The sequence below is a fragment of the Athene noctua genome, chromosome 1 (genome assembly GCF_965140245.1).
Source record: "Athene noctua chromosome 1, bAthNoc1.hap1.1, whole genome shotgun sequence".
In the NCBI taxonomy this organism is placed as follows: Eukaryota; Metazoa; Chordata; class Aves; order Strigiformes; family Strigidae; genus Athene; species Athene noctua.
In genome coordinates, this window is record NC_134037.1 from 170,996,000 (window position 1) to 171,011,961 (window position 15,962).

At 43.8% G+C, this 15,962-nt stretch overlaps 1 protein-coding gene across 2 annotated transcripts in view; it reads left to right on the top strand.

Annotated features, from left to right (window-relative positions):
* The first annotated feature begins 1,346 nt into the window (after nt 1-1,346).
* SRPX (sushi repeat containing protein X-linked) overlaps nt 1,347-15,962 on the top strand; it is a 50,264-nt gene continuing 35,648 nt past the window's right edge. Inside the window, exon 1 of one of the 2 annotated variants that reach the window (XM_074929559.1) lies at nt 1,347-1,476. In XM_074929559.1, coding sequence (XP_074785660.1) covers nt 1,407-1,476 — 70 coding nt within the window. In that variant the 5' untranslated portion in view covers nt 1,347-1,406. The remainder of the gene's footprint in view (nt 1,477-15,962) is intronic. The other variant, XM_074929567.1, reaches the window with a different exon arrangement.

Sequence of the window (15,962 nt, forward strand, 5' to 3'; positions counted from 1 at the left end):
CAACGCTGCACCCACCCAGATTTTTATTGTAATTATGCACAAGATCCCATTTTTCTCTTAGGCCGCTTTGGTAGAGCCAGCCTCAAAGGTTGGCAAAATTGGCACCTCTTCTTCAGTTTCCAAACGAACATTTCCCTTTGAGATGACTATCCTCCCTATGAAAACTGGTGTCCCTTAATTTTAAAGAAATATTCCTTTACTTACTAGATGGTATTTGCCTATTAGTCTGTGCTTTGCTGCAAACAGTGCAGCGGAGGTGGGACCCTAGGAACTCCCTTGGGATCTCTCCCCCTTACCACGCCAGCATGCAAACTCTGTACAGGCAGCATGCCAGCTGGGGCCAGCGCTTTCCCACACCTGCAGCAGTTTATAGTGCACGACATGCTACCTCTAATGGTGGACAGAGAAAAAAAAAAACCAAAATATCCAAGTCTAGCTGCAGTCAAGCTGCAGGGTTGACAGATCTCACATCAAAAGTGCTGGAAGATACGATGCTCTGCCTGAAGCCCTCGTTTCTGTAGGCTAGGAACGATGGGGGAATTTGCTTTCATCTGGAAGGCGGAAAAAAAGCCTCGTCTTTGTGGTTATGGAAGAAAGCCTGAAAATGTGACCCCGCAACACCCTAGCAGCTCAAAAAGTTAATGGGAAATGTGAAAACTTGAAACCTTTTTCCTTAATCTCATGACTTAAGGACCTGAATCATGATTTCTGAACATTTACGGCTGGCCAGCTGCAAAGTGCAGAGCTACTCGAGCAGTTCACCTCGAAAACCGCCGTCTGTGTCCCTGCAGCGCTGCCCGCACCCCTCCCGGGCCCGCGGCCCCGGGCTGCCTTCCGTGCCCAGCGAGGTCCCACGCTGCCGGGGGAGGGTCGGGGGAGCCCGGCTCTTCCCCCCCACCGCGCCCTCGCCACGGGGAGCCCCAGCGCCAGCCCGGCCGAAGGCGGGGGGCGCCGCCGGGGCTGGCTTCCCCCCGGCCGGCTCGGTGCCCTGCCTGGGGTCGGGCCGGCGCAGCGGCTCGGGGCACACGGCGCCGGGGGAGTCCCCACGCGTCTCGCCGGGTCCCGGCACTACCGGGCGGTTCCCGGAGGCCACGTCGGAGCGGAGCAGCCCTCGGGGGGAGGCGCGGGGCACAGCGGCGACGGTGGGGACAGGACGGGCAGCGCGTCCCTCCCGGTGGCCCGAGCCCCTTCCCGCCCGCGGCCGCCGCCGGGCCCGGCGGGAGCGGATGGGAGGGGCGGGGCGGGCGGCCTGTCCCGGCGGCGGGAGGAGGAGGAGGAGGAGGAGGAGTCTCCGGCGGCGCCCGGGAGCCCGCTCGGAGAATGTCTCCGTCCCACTCCTCCTCCTCCTCCGCCGGCCCCTTTGCAGCGCAGCCCTCAGCCGGGAAGGGCCGCCGCCGCCGCGCAGCATGGGGAGCTGCTGGCTGCGCCTCGCCGCCCTGCTCGCCCTGGGCGCCTGCCCCAGCCTGCAGTACGAGGGTAGGGAAGGGGAGAAGGGGGTGGCGGGGGCCGGGGAGCCCCCCGCGGCGGGGCAGCAGCCGGGGGCGCAGCGGGGAGCGCGGTGGCGGGAGCCGTCTCCCCCGCCGGGCAGGGGCCGCCGCGCTTCGGCCCGGGGCGGCGGGGGTCGGGGAGGGCCTGGCTGCCGCCCCGCTCCCCGCCGGAGCGCTTTGTTTCGTCCGCCGTCTCGTCCTTCCCGGGGCTCGTCCCGGGGCGGCCGTCAGCTCCGGAGAAGCCGCATCTTCGGTTCAGAGTCCCGGGCTATTGGGCGCGATTAAGACTTTTATCTGTTTTGGGTTTAAACGTGCGGAGTGCGGGTTAGTGGTAGCCCATCGCATTTTCGCAGGGGGCACACGGAGTTTGCATCTCCGTGCCGTTATCCTGGCAAGTTTACAGAGAACCGAGGAAGGAGAAGACACCCACTCAAAGTTGCTTCAGTAGAACAGATTCTGTGTTGCCCATCGTGGTAAAGGGGGGGGGGGGGGAGTGGCGAGTACATGTCTGATCTACCAGCCTTGGCTCCAGGACCTGGGCACCTACAAGTCTTTCACCAGTTTTCGTTGCTTGCATACGACTGTGCATGCCGAGAGCTAATCTCGGTTTTCAGTGTGAAAAACAAAATTGTGAATCTGGCTGGGTTCTTATGCTTCTAGTAATTAAAAAATGTATGCTTATGTTACTTCACTCCTAATTATCTGCGTTTGCTTTAGCAAAAATTGAAAGAAGCTCAAATTCATGTCTATTTCCATGGCAAAATGAAGTTGGCATGTCGATCTGTGCCTTTTAAAGCAGCTGCATCTTGTCAGATTAAAGATTGCTGACTTGGTGGACTTTGCAGGCAAAGCCAGTGTAAACGGGCATGCGGTGGTGGCTTAACAGGTGTAAGTCAGTGAAAACTGGTAGTCAGGATAGAGCTTTCAAAGCAAGTGGCTATTGCTTCAAATTGAGGTGCGTTACTGTGGGTTGCCGGTGAAGAGAGGCAATGAGCAGGTGAGAAGGGTGTCCAGCACAACTCACAGCTGTGCATGCAGAGAACTTTCGTTTGATGGCGATAACCTGTTTTTTGTATCCAGGAGCTATCCCTACCTAAGACAGAGTTCTGCCTGTGGAGGAGCATAAAATGGCATAATGATGGTATTTGTGTTTTGAAGTTAGCTCTTCTTATTTTTGTTGGCATGCTTTGGGTGGCTGCTTTCCAATATGGAAGATACTGGAACACACATTTATGCTTTTTCTTTACAAAGCACTAAGGTATTGGACACATCAGTTGCTAAATCAACAAAGACAACAGAAGTTTCTGTCCTGGCATTTCTCTGAGGATTATTGTACTGCCAAACTCTATTTTCTTAGGAAGATGACTGAATGCTTTACTTTGTGGTTCATGTGAATGTTAGTCTTCAATTAGTTTGCAGAGGATGCTAATATCCTGTCCCCTTTCTTCCTAAAAGGCCAAATGTAACTTCTCCAATCTCACAAATCCAATTTTTGCATGTAATCTTCAAGTTGGCTTCACAATAGCCTGCTTGTTTCAGCTTTCGCTCATTTGAAAGTCCAATTTTCTTCTTATGCTTAGTGTCAAAGACTCCAAAGAGCTCAGATCATCAGCAGCTGTATTTGCAAACCCTAATACAAAGTTTTCACGTTCTATTTCTTTTGTTTGGTTGGTTTTTGATAGAGAAAATATGATGTTCTTTCAAATCTTTATTCTCAATGTGAAATCTAGTGAAACTGTAAATACATATTTTCTTTAATGTACTGTGTTGGCATGTAACTGTACACAATAGGTGCAGAATGCCATTAAGTAAGCTAAAATAGTTTTCTTCAAAAAAATCTCCATAGGATGTGTGTGCATGTGGCCCTTCTGAGTACAGATTATACATGCATGTGCTTAGTGAACTGTTACCAGGACACTTGACTATTTGGTAGACAAAGCCAGTCTATTTTGGATTTGTACAAAGTGCTTATTTTCAGTAGTAGATTGTTACCTAAACATCAGAAATAGTCTGATTAACTGTTGAGTTCATAATTTGGTAACACTGAAGTTTTTAGTGTATAACATTTTTGCTCCATAACCCAAAGACTGTGGTGAACACCACACTAAACAGAAATAATTTACACGTGTAAACAGAGATCTGTGGTGGATATTTGATGGCAGTCAGTATTCTGTCTGTGAAAATGTCATTGAATTAACTATCTCCTTGGCATTAGGAAGACAATTGAAAAATAACTTGATTAATTAAAATTCTTAAAATACTTGAAGGCATTTATGGCAGCTGCTGTATTACCTGTACCTGTAGTTTCAGATGTTGAAAGGATGCCTGTGGTCTTTTTACGTTGTTCCATTCAAAGCCTGTGATGCATTGACAAAATCTCTCGGATGGCACCACTCAAAGAAAAGTCTGACTGCTCTTTGAGAACATTTTAGAGATGCACCTTTTGGAAGTTAAAGAAACCTTAAAATGTTTTCCTAAGGACTAAAGAGAGAGAGAGGACCTTTGAGCTCTTCAGTGACTCTTTCTTATCAGGCAGTTCTACTCTTTCTCAGAGCTCTTACCAAGTCTTCTGTTTTTCTGAGCTGTGAAAAAAGAGTGTAGATCCTTACCCTGTTGGGCTCAGGCAGAGCACTGCTGACCGTCCAGCAGTGCCAGGTGAGGGTACAGCTGTAGAAACATATATATAAACATATGGAAATCCCTTGTTCGGTGTTTTGGGTACATGGAGATGAAATCAGGTGGCACTGCACAGTGTAAGACTGTTGTACTCATGTCTTTAGATGAAAGGAAAAGCTAATCTATGATCAAATTAAGGGGAAGCGGTTATACTACATTAAAAAAGAAATTGTGCATTAGAACAGGATATTGATGTGAAGGGACTGTGAACCTTGAGAGAGATGCCATTAAAATCACTTGAAAACTACATAATATTACAGAACTATTTTCAAAACCTCTATGAGAATTAATTCAATGCAAAACAATACATTTGTGGGGTATACTTGTAAACATATGTATATATTTGGATAAAATATGAGTAGGTGGAAGTCTATTTGGTAGTGGAAAGGGTAACTCTTGTCAAAGTTGCACTGTAGAGCAAGGGGTGCATCTGTGGGTGAGACTTGTGAGTACTTCAGCCATTCAGAGAGAGGTGGTCCTTCCCCAATTGTAAATAGAGAAAGCATAGGAGGACAAATCTGAGGAAATAAATATTTAAGGTTGCTTAGAGTCATAGGCAGGCTTTAAAAAACCCAGGCATTGCAGTTAATAACTTGGTTTCCACTCATAGCTCCTGTCCTTCAGACCATGCTGCAAAATGGTCAAGAAACAGTCTCCAGGCCCCTTAGCAGCTGGTGTTCTGCATTGACAAGGGTGGGGCCTGTTGTGTCAGCTGAGGGTTTGTTTTGTTTTTTTTTTCAAATAGGGCTTGCTGTCTCTCTTACTAATCTTAGGTGACAGTTTGTGTAGAAGTACATACAGGATCCACTTGCGTGCTTCGTTTTGTGTGTGCTGCTCCGCTGATAGTGAGCTTATGGTGGATGGAGACCCAGGTGTTGTAAATGCTGGCTAAGCACAGAACAGAAAGGCAGTGTCTGCCTTCAAATCACTTGCAGTCCAAGTACAAGACAGAAACCAGCACATGAATACAAGCAGATAAGTATGTCCTAAGGCACAGCTTTGTCCAAGGACTTGTGCTTTGGATGGGTTGGCTCCATCTAAATAAGCTCCAGTTAGCTGGATGGTGCTGTACGAATCAATAAGACTTCCAGCAGCAGAGAAGCCTAATAGAAATTATATTCTCAAGAATACGACAGATACATCATGTTTGTATCAATCAATAATGTTAACTCCTTCCCTGACACTGCTTTTATATCTTGCTGTGTGAAGTGGGCTGTCTTCACGAGCCGTAGTAATTCCCTACTGAAAACTTGTCACAGCTTTAAGCATTATCAAAGCACTATGTTTCTTTCTGAGTGGCCCTTAAGTAATCAGGTCATTGCATCCTCCATGCTGGGGCCTGCTCAAACTGCTCACTCTTCAGCATCACCTGGGGCTTCGGTACAACTGAAGTCTCCAGGGTGAGATCATATAAACAAAGAGTGAAAATAAGAAAATTTTCTGAGAGGTACTTTCTATGGGTTGCTTGACTGTCCTTTTTTCTTGCGCTGAAATACACTTTGCCAGAAAGCCCAGGCAAGCTAACTGCATATGAGGGCTTGGGTAGTTAAGGGTAGACAAGCATTGGAGATGGCTCAGGAGGTGCAACAGAACAATCAATAGCAGTTATTCCTCACGCCTGCAAGATACTGTATCCCTTTTATTGTTAGTCTGCTGCAGTAGTAATTGCTAGCAGACATGATACAGGATTTCTGAACATAAATGCAGTGTTTATAAAAACATGCACTTGAAATTGACATCAGTACAGGTAGGGCTCTTGTCTGTGAAAAGCGTGAATGAGCATATAGCTTGAAATATCAAAAGCATCAGTTCTTAAAATACTTTGGTAATGCTGAGATGTGTTTTATGCAGTCTCCTCATCTCTCAGACTGTTGAGACCAGTAGTTGCAATTAAAAAGGAATATTACTGAAATACAGTTTTTTTTGTTTTTCTCCCCCTATAGAGAAATTTATGGCAGATGAAGGTACAGGGAAGAAGGGTTGAATAAGCCACTGCTTTGAAAATTCAAACTCCTTACATATATGATATATAACCTTAAGTGAGTTGCATAGACTTACTTGCTCTTCCTTGCTTTTCCTCACTGGAGATGCCTGTGTAAAATGTCTGCTACTTAGATACTGCCATCCACTGATTTACAGGAAGAATGGAGTTTGGAAATGGGCATGGACTTCAGCCCACGCTGCCAGATGTCTTGGTGCACTGTTGATAAACCGTAATTGACTGAAGGCCAGAGATTGTGTGAGGAACACCATTTTCATGGATGCGCTGTAAAGACACGAATGGTGAATCCTGTATTTTTGCATTTTTTGACTCCATGTTGGAATTTCTTGCAATTTAGTTACTGCAGACAGACCATCTCAAAGGGATCACTGAAATAATTGGTAAAGCACTAACTAGGTTCTCTGGTAGCTTCTAAGATGTATAAAAATATACTTAATTTTTTAGGTACTGATGTGATGGTCCTCACTCTCGAGACCTGTACTATGCTGCCATATGTGAGATTTTAGGTAGTGTAAGGATCCCAAGACCGTCTTTATTGGGAGAAACTGTTTCCAAGGGATGGGTCCCCAGCACACTAGTGTGATTGTTTGGAGTGGCAGGCAATGAAGAAGCAAACACCAACACTCCTATACTTGCCTACCTCCACCCTCATCACACTACTGATCTTTTGTTTGAAAAGCATATCAATACAATCCTGAAATTGTAATGTAGTACATACTGTAATTTAATATTGTCAACCTTTGTGTCTTTCATGGTACTTCTATGAGCATCTGAAGTACAAATGTTTTTTCCCCAGCTGGAGTAACAAATCACAGGGTTTTTAAAATACTTGGCTAATTTTTCTGCTTCTGAAATGGCTGTGTTTGGTTTGTTTTTTATTTTAGTTTGCTGTTACAAGTTATGTTATATGTTAAAAATGATGGTGTGCTGAGGATTGTCCATTTCACAAGGCATTCACTTAAATTTTTTTAGTGCAGTAAATGAACAGCTCAGCATACAGGACATGACTGGCTGACCAGCACTTCTCTGCCACTGTTTCTAACTATGGATTATATTTAAAGGAGCACTGTAAAAATTGTTCAAACTGAAAATTTATGCTGCAGTACCTTGAAAGCAGCTCCAAATTGTAGGTTTTAACTTTAGTGATTCTGATCTTTCCTGTAACTTGAAATAGCCACTTAAGAGCTCTGCCAGAGTTTGAAACTACTTCAACTTGTCATTTGGTATATCTCTACGTGAAGAGAGAAGGGATCTTTGTGTTTCTTGAGACTCATGGAAGTAAATTATATTTCCTCAAATTAATACATATGGGAAGCTCAGCTTTGCCAAAATCTTCCTTTGGTTTGCCTGAATAGTCTTGACAAGATTTTCTTGTGCTTGAGGAAATAAATGGTGTCTTTGCTGTGTACATAACACACAGAAATTCAGAAGTAGTTACATGGAGAGTAAAGCTCTAAGTGCAGCGTCAGGATAAGAAATCCTTCCCTCAGCCACCATTATCTCAAACTAGTATTTTTTGGCAGCTGCAGGAATTTTTCCTGAGAGAAATGTGTAAGATTATATCCCCCTCTTCAGTTCTGTGAAGATGGAGGGGGAATGCCTTTAGCATGGGAGCGCTTTGAGAACCCACTACCAGCATGCCGAAGTGAGTCTGTTAAAATACCTTGGTGCTGGACTGCTGTTAACATGAAACTTTTCTGCTAAAAGGCTTATTTGAGAGAAAGTGTTGCTCATGGGTTTTTGCTTGTTTCCTAAACAGCAGTTGCTGGACTGCAGTTTCCTGGTTTGGCTAGCTAGCCTTCATCACCAACTCCTGATTTTTATTTTTAGTGCTATTTTTGTGCTTTCTTCTCTAGCACTTAGTAGATGCTACCTTGCAGAAGGAAGCTATTTTGCATTCTTTCATATCCCTCTCAACAGCATCTCTTTTTTTGGCTACTTTGGGGAGTTGTGCTTTCCCTCCAGAAAGCTTTAGACAACTGTGGCCTGTGTCTGCTGATCAGAGTGGACTCCTTGTTCTCTCCCCAGCTGTCCTGGGCTTCTTCCTACCGAGCCTTGATGCCTCACTCCTGCCATTGGGCAGGATCCCTCGCCTCGATCCCTGTTTGTTCAGGTGCTAACGAGGTAGAGCCCAGGTTTGGGCTCTGGCGAGGAGTCCCGGGAATGTCTGCAGTACAGGAGAGATTTCCAAAATGGCTTTCTCCCAAACCTACTCTTGTTCCTGTTTTGCATTGCTGGAAACATCTCCTCTCACCTGGGTAGCAGTTTTCAACTCTTTTCTAGTGTCCTGCTTGTGTTTTTTAACTTCGCTCTTGACTTTGAGGGGGGGCTGCCTAGCTTTCTTAACTGCCTCGGCTGTGAGTAACGTGGTGGTTCCATATGTAATCTCGCAATGAGTTGCTGCAAGCCTCTGGGGAGAGGGAAGCCTGCTGGTGAGGCCAAAAGAGGACGTGGCTCACATTAATTTATCTAGCATGTCTTCCTTGACGCTCTTGTGCTATTTGGTGTGAAATAAGTGCCAAGGCTGGGACCCATGTTATTGCTTTAGATGGTGCTGCCTCTGTCAGCTGGCCTTCTGTGGGTCTTTGCTGCACTGGTTTTGACTGTCAAACGTTAGCTCAGGAGTTGGGAGAGCTGCTGTCTCCTCCCAACAGTGTCCAGGGCAAATTACAGGCTAGGAGAGAGAAACACCCCCAGCCATGCCGGAGTGCTGAGACTCTGCCAGCCTGTGTAAGTCAAGCTGGGGGTGGTCGGGCATTTTTGGCAAAGGTTTTTGCTGTTTGGACAGATAATAACTTCACGGTTTTTGCTTACTCAATGCAATTGTGTCTTCATTTGAGATTCCATGGGTTAGCTGCTTTGAGAGACCATGTTTTGCATAGAGCTCAAAAAGAATTGAGAATGCTTGAAATGATACATGTTCTGGGTTGTTCTTGTGAGATAGATCATTATGAGCTATTTTCAAGGGCAGAAAGGAAAAAACACAACCAAAACATGCAAGATGCTTATCATAAAAATTCTTGATTGCATTCATTTATTTGAAACCGGTGAGTAAGTATCTACATATGTTTATATATGTCTTTGATTTGTATAGTCTTTGAATTGTGACATGCAGCTGTGTCCTTCAGGGGGAGGCACAGAAGAAACTTCTTCAGCTTTGCAGGAAAATAGATAATAATACATTTTATGTTACTGCTATATTTCGCTCCAGATCTTGCAGTGGGTAAAAATATACATGTATGAGAGTATTCCACATATGCAATTTGGTTGGTTTATAAGTTTGTGTTATAAGGAAATTGTGGTCTTATCACAGAAGAAACCCATTTTTTTCCAGTAATTTAAAATTTGTCACAATTCTGAATAGACAAGTTTTCTTACAATTTGAACAGTGTGACTGAAGACATCTGATTTTATTTTTACCTGCTTCTTGCCCTCTTCTTTTCAGGAAATGCCATTGCTATCTATGGTACTGGATTTAGATGTGTTGTACATACATACGCTAAGAATAGCATTGCAGTTTGAAAGTAGTCATATATTCAGGCTTCTCCAGCAGTGCCTTGTCATGCTGCATGGTTTACCCAAAGCCTACACTTAACCAGTGTGGGCGGGCAACATGAGTCACTTAGCGAAGTCTGTCTCCTTTTAGGCTGTATCATGAGAGTTTTGACCTGCTAGGGTCTGTGGTTTGTCCTGGTGTTCCTCAGAGGTCTTTTGTCAGGCTTCCTGATATTGACTGGCCAGATGGGGGGAGATGCTGCTTCCAACTCCTGCCTCAAGAGTTATAAGCCTGTGCCAATTACACCTTTCTTCAGAACTGTCAACTTTAGAACAACGCACTTAAAAATAATTACTTGATTAAAATCTGCCTGAGTCCATCCATTGTTCCTCTCCGGTTGCACTGTGTCACTCATAAGTAAAACGGGCCAAAATTAACATGCCTCTGTACAGCTGTTCTTGAAGATTAAAAACATGTTGGCTCACAGACGTTCACTGTTCTAAGCTGCCCAGAGGCAGATACCAGAAACAATATGCCTGGTATTGAGTTACAGTGGCAGTGAAATATTTAAATAAAAAACCCAGCCCAACAAATAATAAAAAGGTCTTTCCCATACTTCACTTTTCTGGGGAAGGAATGTATGTGAGTGCTGCAGGCGGAAAGGGGGTACCTTATTACTGTGATAAGGATAAAAGGAATGACTTGCTGAAGGTGTTTTTCATGAAGGCGTCTTGACTGGTAGTTTGCTTCAGCTTTGTACCACTTATTTATCTTTGTGACATTAAGGCAGCTGATTAGCCTGTGTCTGCATCCCCTTTATAATATGGATTGTCTGGAGAGCTTTGACTGAAAACATTGATATAAGGTGCAAGTACTGTTACTGCTATTGTAAGTGTACTGCATCATATTGAGTACAACCATGTGTGTGTGTTTAGTTACGAAACTGCTACAGATTGCTCTTGGGTCTCTTTGAAGCAGAAAAGAGGTGACCTGTGCCTGGTGGTCATACCTCTGTGCTCTTCTGGCTAGTCTTTCCATTGCCCTTGTTACTGCTTCAGTTACAGCTTCTGGATGTGTTTCTATTTTGACAGGTATCAGGAACCACATTTTGAGTTTCTCATTGGTGCATGACATTTATTGTAATGAGATAGGAAATACATGTCCGGGAGAAATGGGAGATAACTGTGACTGCAAACTTGCTTTGACTTTGGGTTTAAGGAAATTTCCAGTCAAATGCATCAAATCCTCAGTAGTTCTGTAACAAGGAAAGGCAACTTTTGTATAAATGCCCTCTGTGCTGTTGGTTTATCACCAATTCCTTTTTGTCCTTCCACCAGCACACTAGAAGCTTGCAGTGGTTAACTAGCTGACAACTTGTCCTCTTTTTGGAAAATACAAATACCTGAATTGGGGTTTTTGGCTCTGTTTTTAAGAGAATTGCTTCTGATTGGGGATTCTGTGTCTCCTTCCAACTGATAGCCAAAACCAAGAATATTAAACTGTTATCTTTAGATGGCTCCAAAGCATTTCAGACCTCTTGAATACCAGTAACAGTGCAGGATGTGCACTACAGCCCTGGAAGTGCTTTTGTTTTATTCTTACCCAGAATCATCCTTTTGCAGATTTTTGGATGCCAGATTGTAAGGAAATCTTTAATATGTGGCATACTTTTAAAATGACTTGGACATTTTAGCTATAACATACATTTAAAAACATATATATTGTGTGTACAGTAAAAAACAACTTGTAACTCATCAGAAAGATAATATGATTGATTTATAGCTGATTTCCCTGTTGGGAGAGTAAACTGGTTTGCCAAAACAGATCAGTACAAAGGAATTGAGAATAAGTCCCCCATTTGAGTTATAAGACATTTCCATATTTGTAAGCCTCTCACAATGAAAATGGGGTTTGATTTATTTGCAGTGGGTGAATGCTGTCTCTAAAGCCAACTCTGTTCTCTCCTTACTCTCCTGCCTTAGCAAAGCTAGTCTTTATTTCACAAAGACAATGAGAAGGCAGGGTGGAGAACAGAAAGAATTCATATTGTCGTATGTGACACATGAGAATAAATTAATGTCTTAGTAATGGTCTTTGTGGTACAGACCTGATGGTTCTCAGGATGCTGTGGCCTCCAAAATGTTCTTGGACTTTCTTGGATAAAGACATTGTGGTAAATGGGACTGACAAATGGCAATGCAAGTGTGCAAAGGGAAGACATAAATAAGACCTTGTTGCTGCATAGATTAGTTATTACACAGTTTAAATAAATTTCAACTGGAAAGCCCCGCACACCAATACTGTTCAACAAACTGCAGGCTCTTCTCCTCATCACCTTCCTCCTAAACCCTTCTGAGAGCTGATGCAGCAATTTAAGTTTTGGATTGTATTTACTCAAACAGTTCTTTTAAAAGTGTCCTGTTTAATTCTTAGTCACTTAGTCACTTCTGGTTTACACTGTGGAAGGAGCTGTGAGGAATCCCTGCCATCGGGGTGAGGTACTTTGTGTGTGTGTGTGTGTGAGCAGGGGAGGAGGAGGGCTTGGCAGTCTGCGTGATATGCAGCAGCTTACAAGTTCATACAGGGTTGCATCTCCTTGGGGCTTTTAGTTCTCAGCTGCCTGCAATAAGAGTGCTTCAGCTCTATAACAAGCTCCTGAAAATAATTGAGGGCTGGGGCATGATTTACATTGGGGAGCTGGCTGATGGACTGGTCCTGCTAACAGCTTCTTGCCGAGGCAGTGGATTGTTGAGGGATGGTTGAAATGACCTGTAATATAGCTGCTTTTTCCCAGAAAACGATTTATGTTTTCAGAGCTGGCTGGGTGAGGGCGTTGGAACCAGGCAGCTTATTGTCAGATCTTGTTGGAGGTTGCCCTTGGCCTGATTTCTTACTGGCAAATGTTGACTTGTCTCAGGCTGTTGTTGAACTGGTGCCTTTACAAATAAGTGATGCTGAAGAGCCTGTCCACTGCAGAGGGTCGGGGGAGTGAGAGGCAAATGGCTGAATAGCTGCCCTCTATAGCTTGTGTAACCCCTTGCCTTCTGCTAGGAGTCCGTGCTAAATGTAACATCCCATTTTCTTTGATGTAAACAGGCCGGTACAGTACTATATATAAACAGTGGAGGAGTAATGCTGATTGTCTTTTACACATGACACACACCACACTCTGGAACTGACTGTTCAGTATGTTTCCAATTTTGCATATCATAGTAAAATTTTGTAAGAAAGAAGGGAAAGTTAAATCACGGAAAGAAATCAAGAAAACTCAAAAGCATGTTTGTAGATAGGGAAGTGTGTGGATCCTTTGGTTATTATTTGGTCTATCTGCAGTGGAGATCCATGTAAAATCTTTCACCGTTTTTAATGACACAGGATCAGATGTGCAAATGGAAGGTGAGAGCAGTGAAGGAACATGAACATTTGATTTTGTTTGTGTCTGGGTGGTCCAAATCATTAAAGTTTTTTCTAAAAGCAGTGCAGGCTCCCCAGCTGAAGAGACTGTATTTTTTTTTCCCGTGAAAAGTCATGCCTGGTTGACATATGTAGAAAATTGCGGAGTTAGTATTTTTTAAATTATTTTTAAAAAAGGGAGGGAGGGTTTTCAAATTTCTCATTTCTGCATAGAAGACTTCAGAGTTAGGGCTGTCCTGGTGCCATTAGGGCTGTGAGGGCTGGCAGTGGGACAGGAACCTCACCCAGCAGCCCAGAGGCAGCGAGCAGAGCTGGGATGGGGACCAGCTCCCGCTACAGTGACAGGGTGGCTCTGAGGCCAAGGCAGGGGCCCCAATGGGCGAGGGGCTGGCAGGTGAGTGTTATGGTGAGTGATATCTCTCACATGTTTGACCTCCAGCTGGACTTTGGGTTAAATGCCGCATTATTTACAGTATATTAATACTTAGTAATGATTTAGGCAATGGTTTAATTTTTCTGTGAGAAAAATTACTATCTTAGTACTTCTTATGTGGATTTTTTTTTTCCTCCAGTGTGTTTGACATGCTCCCTTTTTACATCCCTATTTCAAGTCTGTATGACAAACTGGCAGGTTGTCAGTCTGCCTTTAGTGGTAAGCCCTGAAATCTCACAAGTCAGTTTTTCAGACTTTGATGCTTCTGTGGGGAGGAGACAGTGAGAAATATCTTGGCACCCCTACCCTGTCTTTATAAGACAAAACAACTGATCTTTGCTTTAATTCCCCATTTTCTTTGAATAGCATAATATTTTGACACCCAGAAGAAACTTCGTGTGACAATAATGCAGATCCATAAATCTGTTATTTTAAAATGACTGTTTTGCTTTGAGTTTGGCTTGTTCTTCCTGAGAGACTCTAGTTGCCATCTTCAGGACGTTTATGAAACTTGAACAGTTTTTCAGTTCTAAACTGCCTTTGTGGACAATTAAAATGTACAGACTGACTAGTAAAGGCTTATATGCTAATTATGTTAAGTGAACCCTGACCTCAGTAATTTGAAGCTGTCTGCCAGCTTGCTTGCTAAAGCTGGTCATTCCTGACAGATGTTCGTTAGTGCTAGGCATCAGCCTCCCCTTAACAGAAGGCACCCAGAGCATGGCCATCCTTAGGTAACGTAGCTGTGCCAAATACAGTGCAACTTCGGATTTCCCTGCTTAGCCCTGCTGCTTCCCAGCATGCTTTGTCCTCATTGTCAGGAGGCTGGGGCTGGACCTGGACCTGCTGCTGTATTTCCATGAGCTGAAGGAGATGGAACATCATCCTTCTTGCTGAGGACCATGGTGCTGGACACAGCCTCTCAGTATCTGCTCTTGCTCTCACAGGATGGGGGGAGTGGGAGGAGGGAAAGGGGTGCTGCTGGATATTTGGTAATGATCTGGGGCAGCAGGAAGAGGAGAGAGGTAGGCATGTATGGTCACTGTCTCTGTTGCCCTGCACTAGCTGGGGCTGCACTTCTGGTTTCTGCTTCCCTGGGTCGGTCGCTGCCTGGCCGAGTGGTGCAGCAACTCTGCTGAAGCTGGGACTGGGTTATCAACGAAGGAGAAGCCCACTGCATTTACTGCAATGACTAGGAAAAATCGTGTTTCCGTTCTATCATCAAGCTCATACCTTTGGAAAAACCTGCAGGTTGGTCACATACACATTCCTCTTCTCTCTAAAAAGGTTTCTTTTAGGGTCCCATTTTAGGTGCTCCAGTCACCTCTGCTGTTTCTGGTAGTGGCAGTGGATTTTCGCCACCCTTTTCCCTATCCTGAAGGAGCAGGGTGTAATTCTAGAAATGAGACTTTGGCATGTTGGGGTCATTAATTTTGTTATATTGGTGTTGCCAGGTTTCTCTTTGCCTTACACTAGCAGTTCGGGTTCCAAAGACTGAGGAAATTTAACTTTATGTTGATTTCTTCTTACTTACTTTCTAGTTTGGGGCATTTGAAGCTTCTGAGCATTGTCTTTGACAGTATGGCGCGCTCTCTCTATTTTTTTAATATAAAGCTAATGCTGCTCATGAATCATGTAATTTTAGCAGATCTAACTTAAAAGAATCACCAAAAAGATCAAAGTCTATTGTATCAAAATCTATCAATACAGTATATTTTTTGGTAATGCTTTTGTGATACGCATGTATCATTAGTGGAACTGAAGCATCTAGGCCAATATCCTTACAAATTTCCTTCTGAAAGAGTAGTTACCAAGGTAACTTGTTTACTCTCTTGTTTTCAGTGGAAGTGAGAACTTGGAGAATAGCCTTCTGATTGCCACTGATATGAACATTAATGAAAAACGTGTAAGGGTTTGGAGGGAGTATCTCAAATGTTCCTTTAAAAATCTAATCAGCATTATTTTATCTTGGCTGTAGGAAAATAATTTTTTACTCTACCTTAGTATATGATAACATTTATTATTTTAAACAAAATGAGCAAGCCATTTCTCATCAGTTGGTTTATAAACTCCTGTGTTTTTGGCTGTAAACTCCATATTAAATAATGTTTAGTTTGAGACTGTTTTTAATACTAGTCTTCAGAAATCAGTTAAATTCCTACTTCCTGAGTCTTGACAGCAGTTGTTTACTTTTTCCTTCAATTGATTAGTTTGCTATTAAAGTTTAAGTTCCTCTGCACCTCTTTTTTTAAAGTTCCACCTGGGTTTTTTTTGTCATCTTTGCTCAGTTTTTGACCTGTTTACTGCCTTACATGGCTTCAGGTTGTTCCTTTTGCTCTTCCTCCCTAGTGTAAAGCCTGCTTTTTCTCCTTTGTGCTGCCCTTGCACAGCAGTAATAAAGTATGAGTAGTCCTGGAGTCCTTAGAAATCTCTATTTTTCTTCCAAGAAGGGCC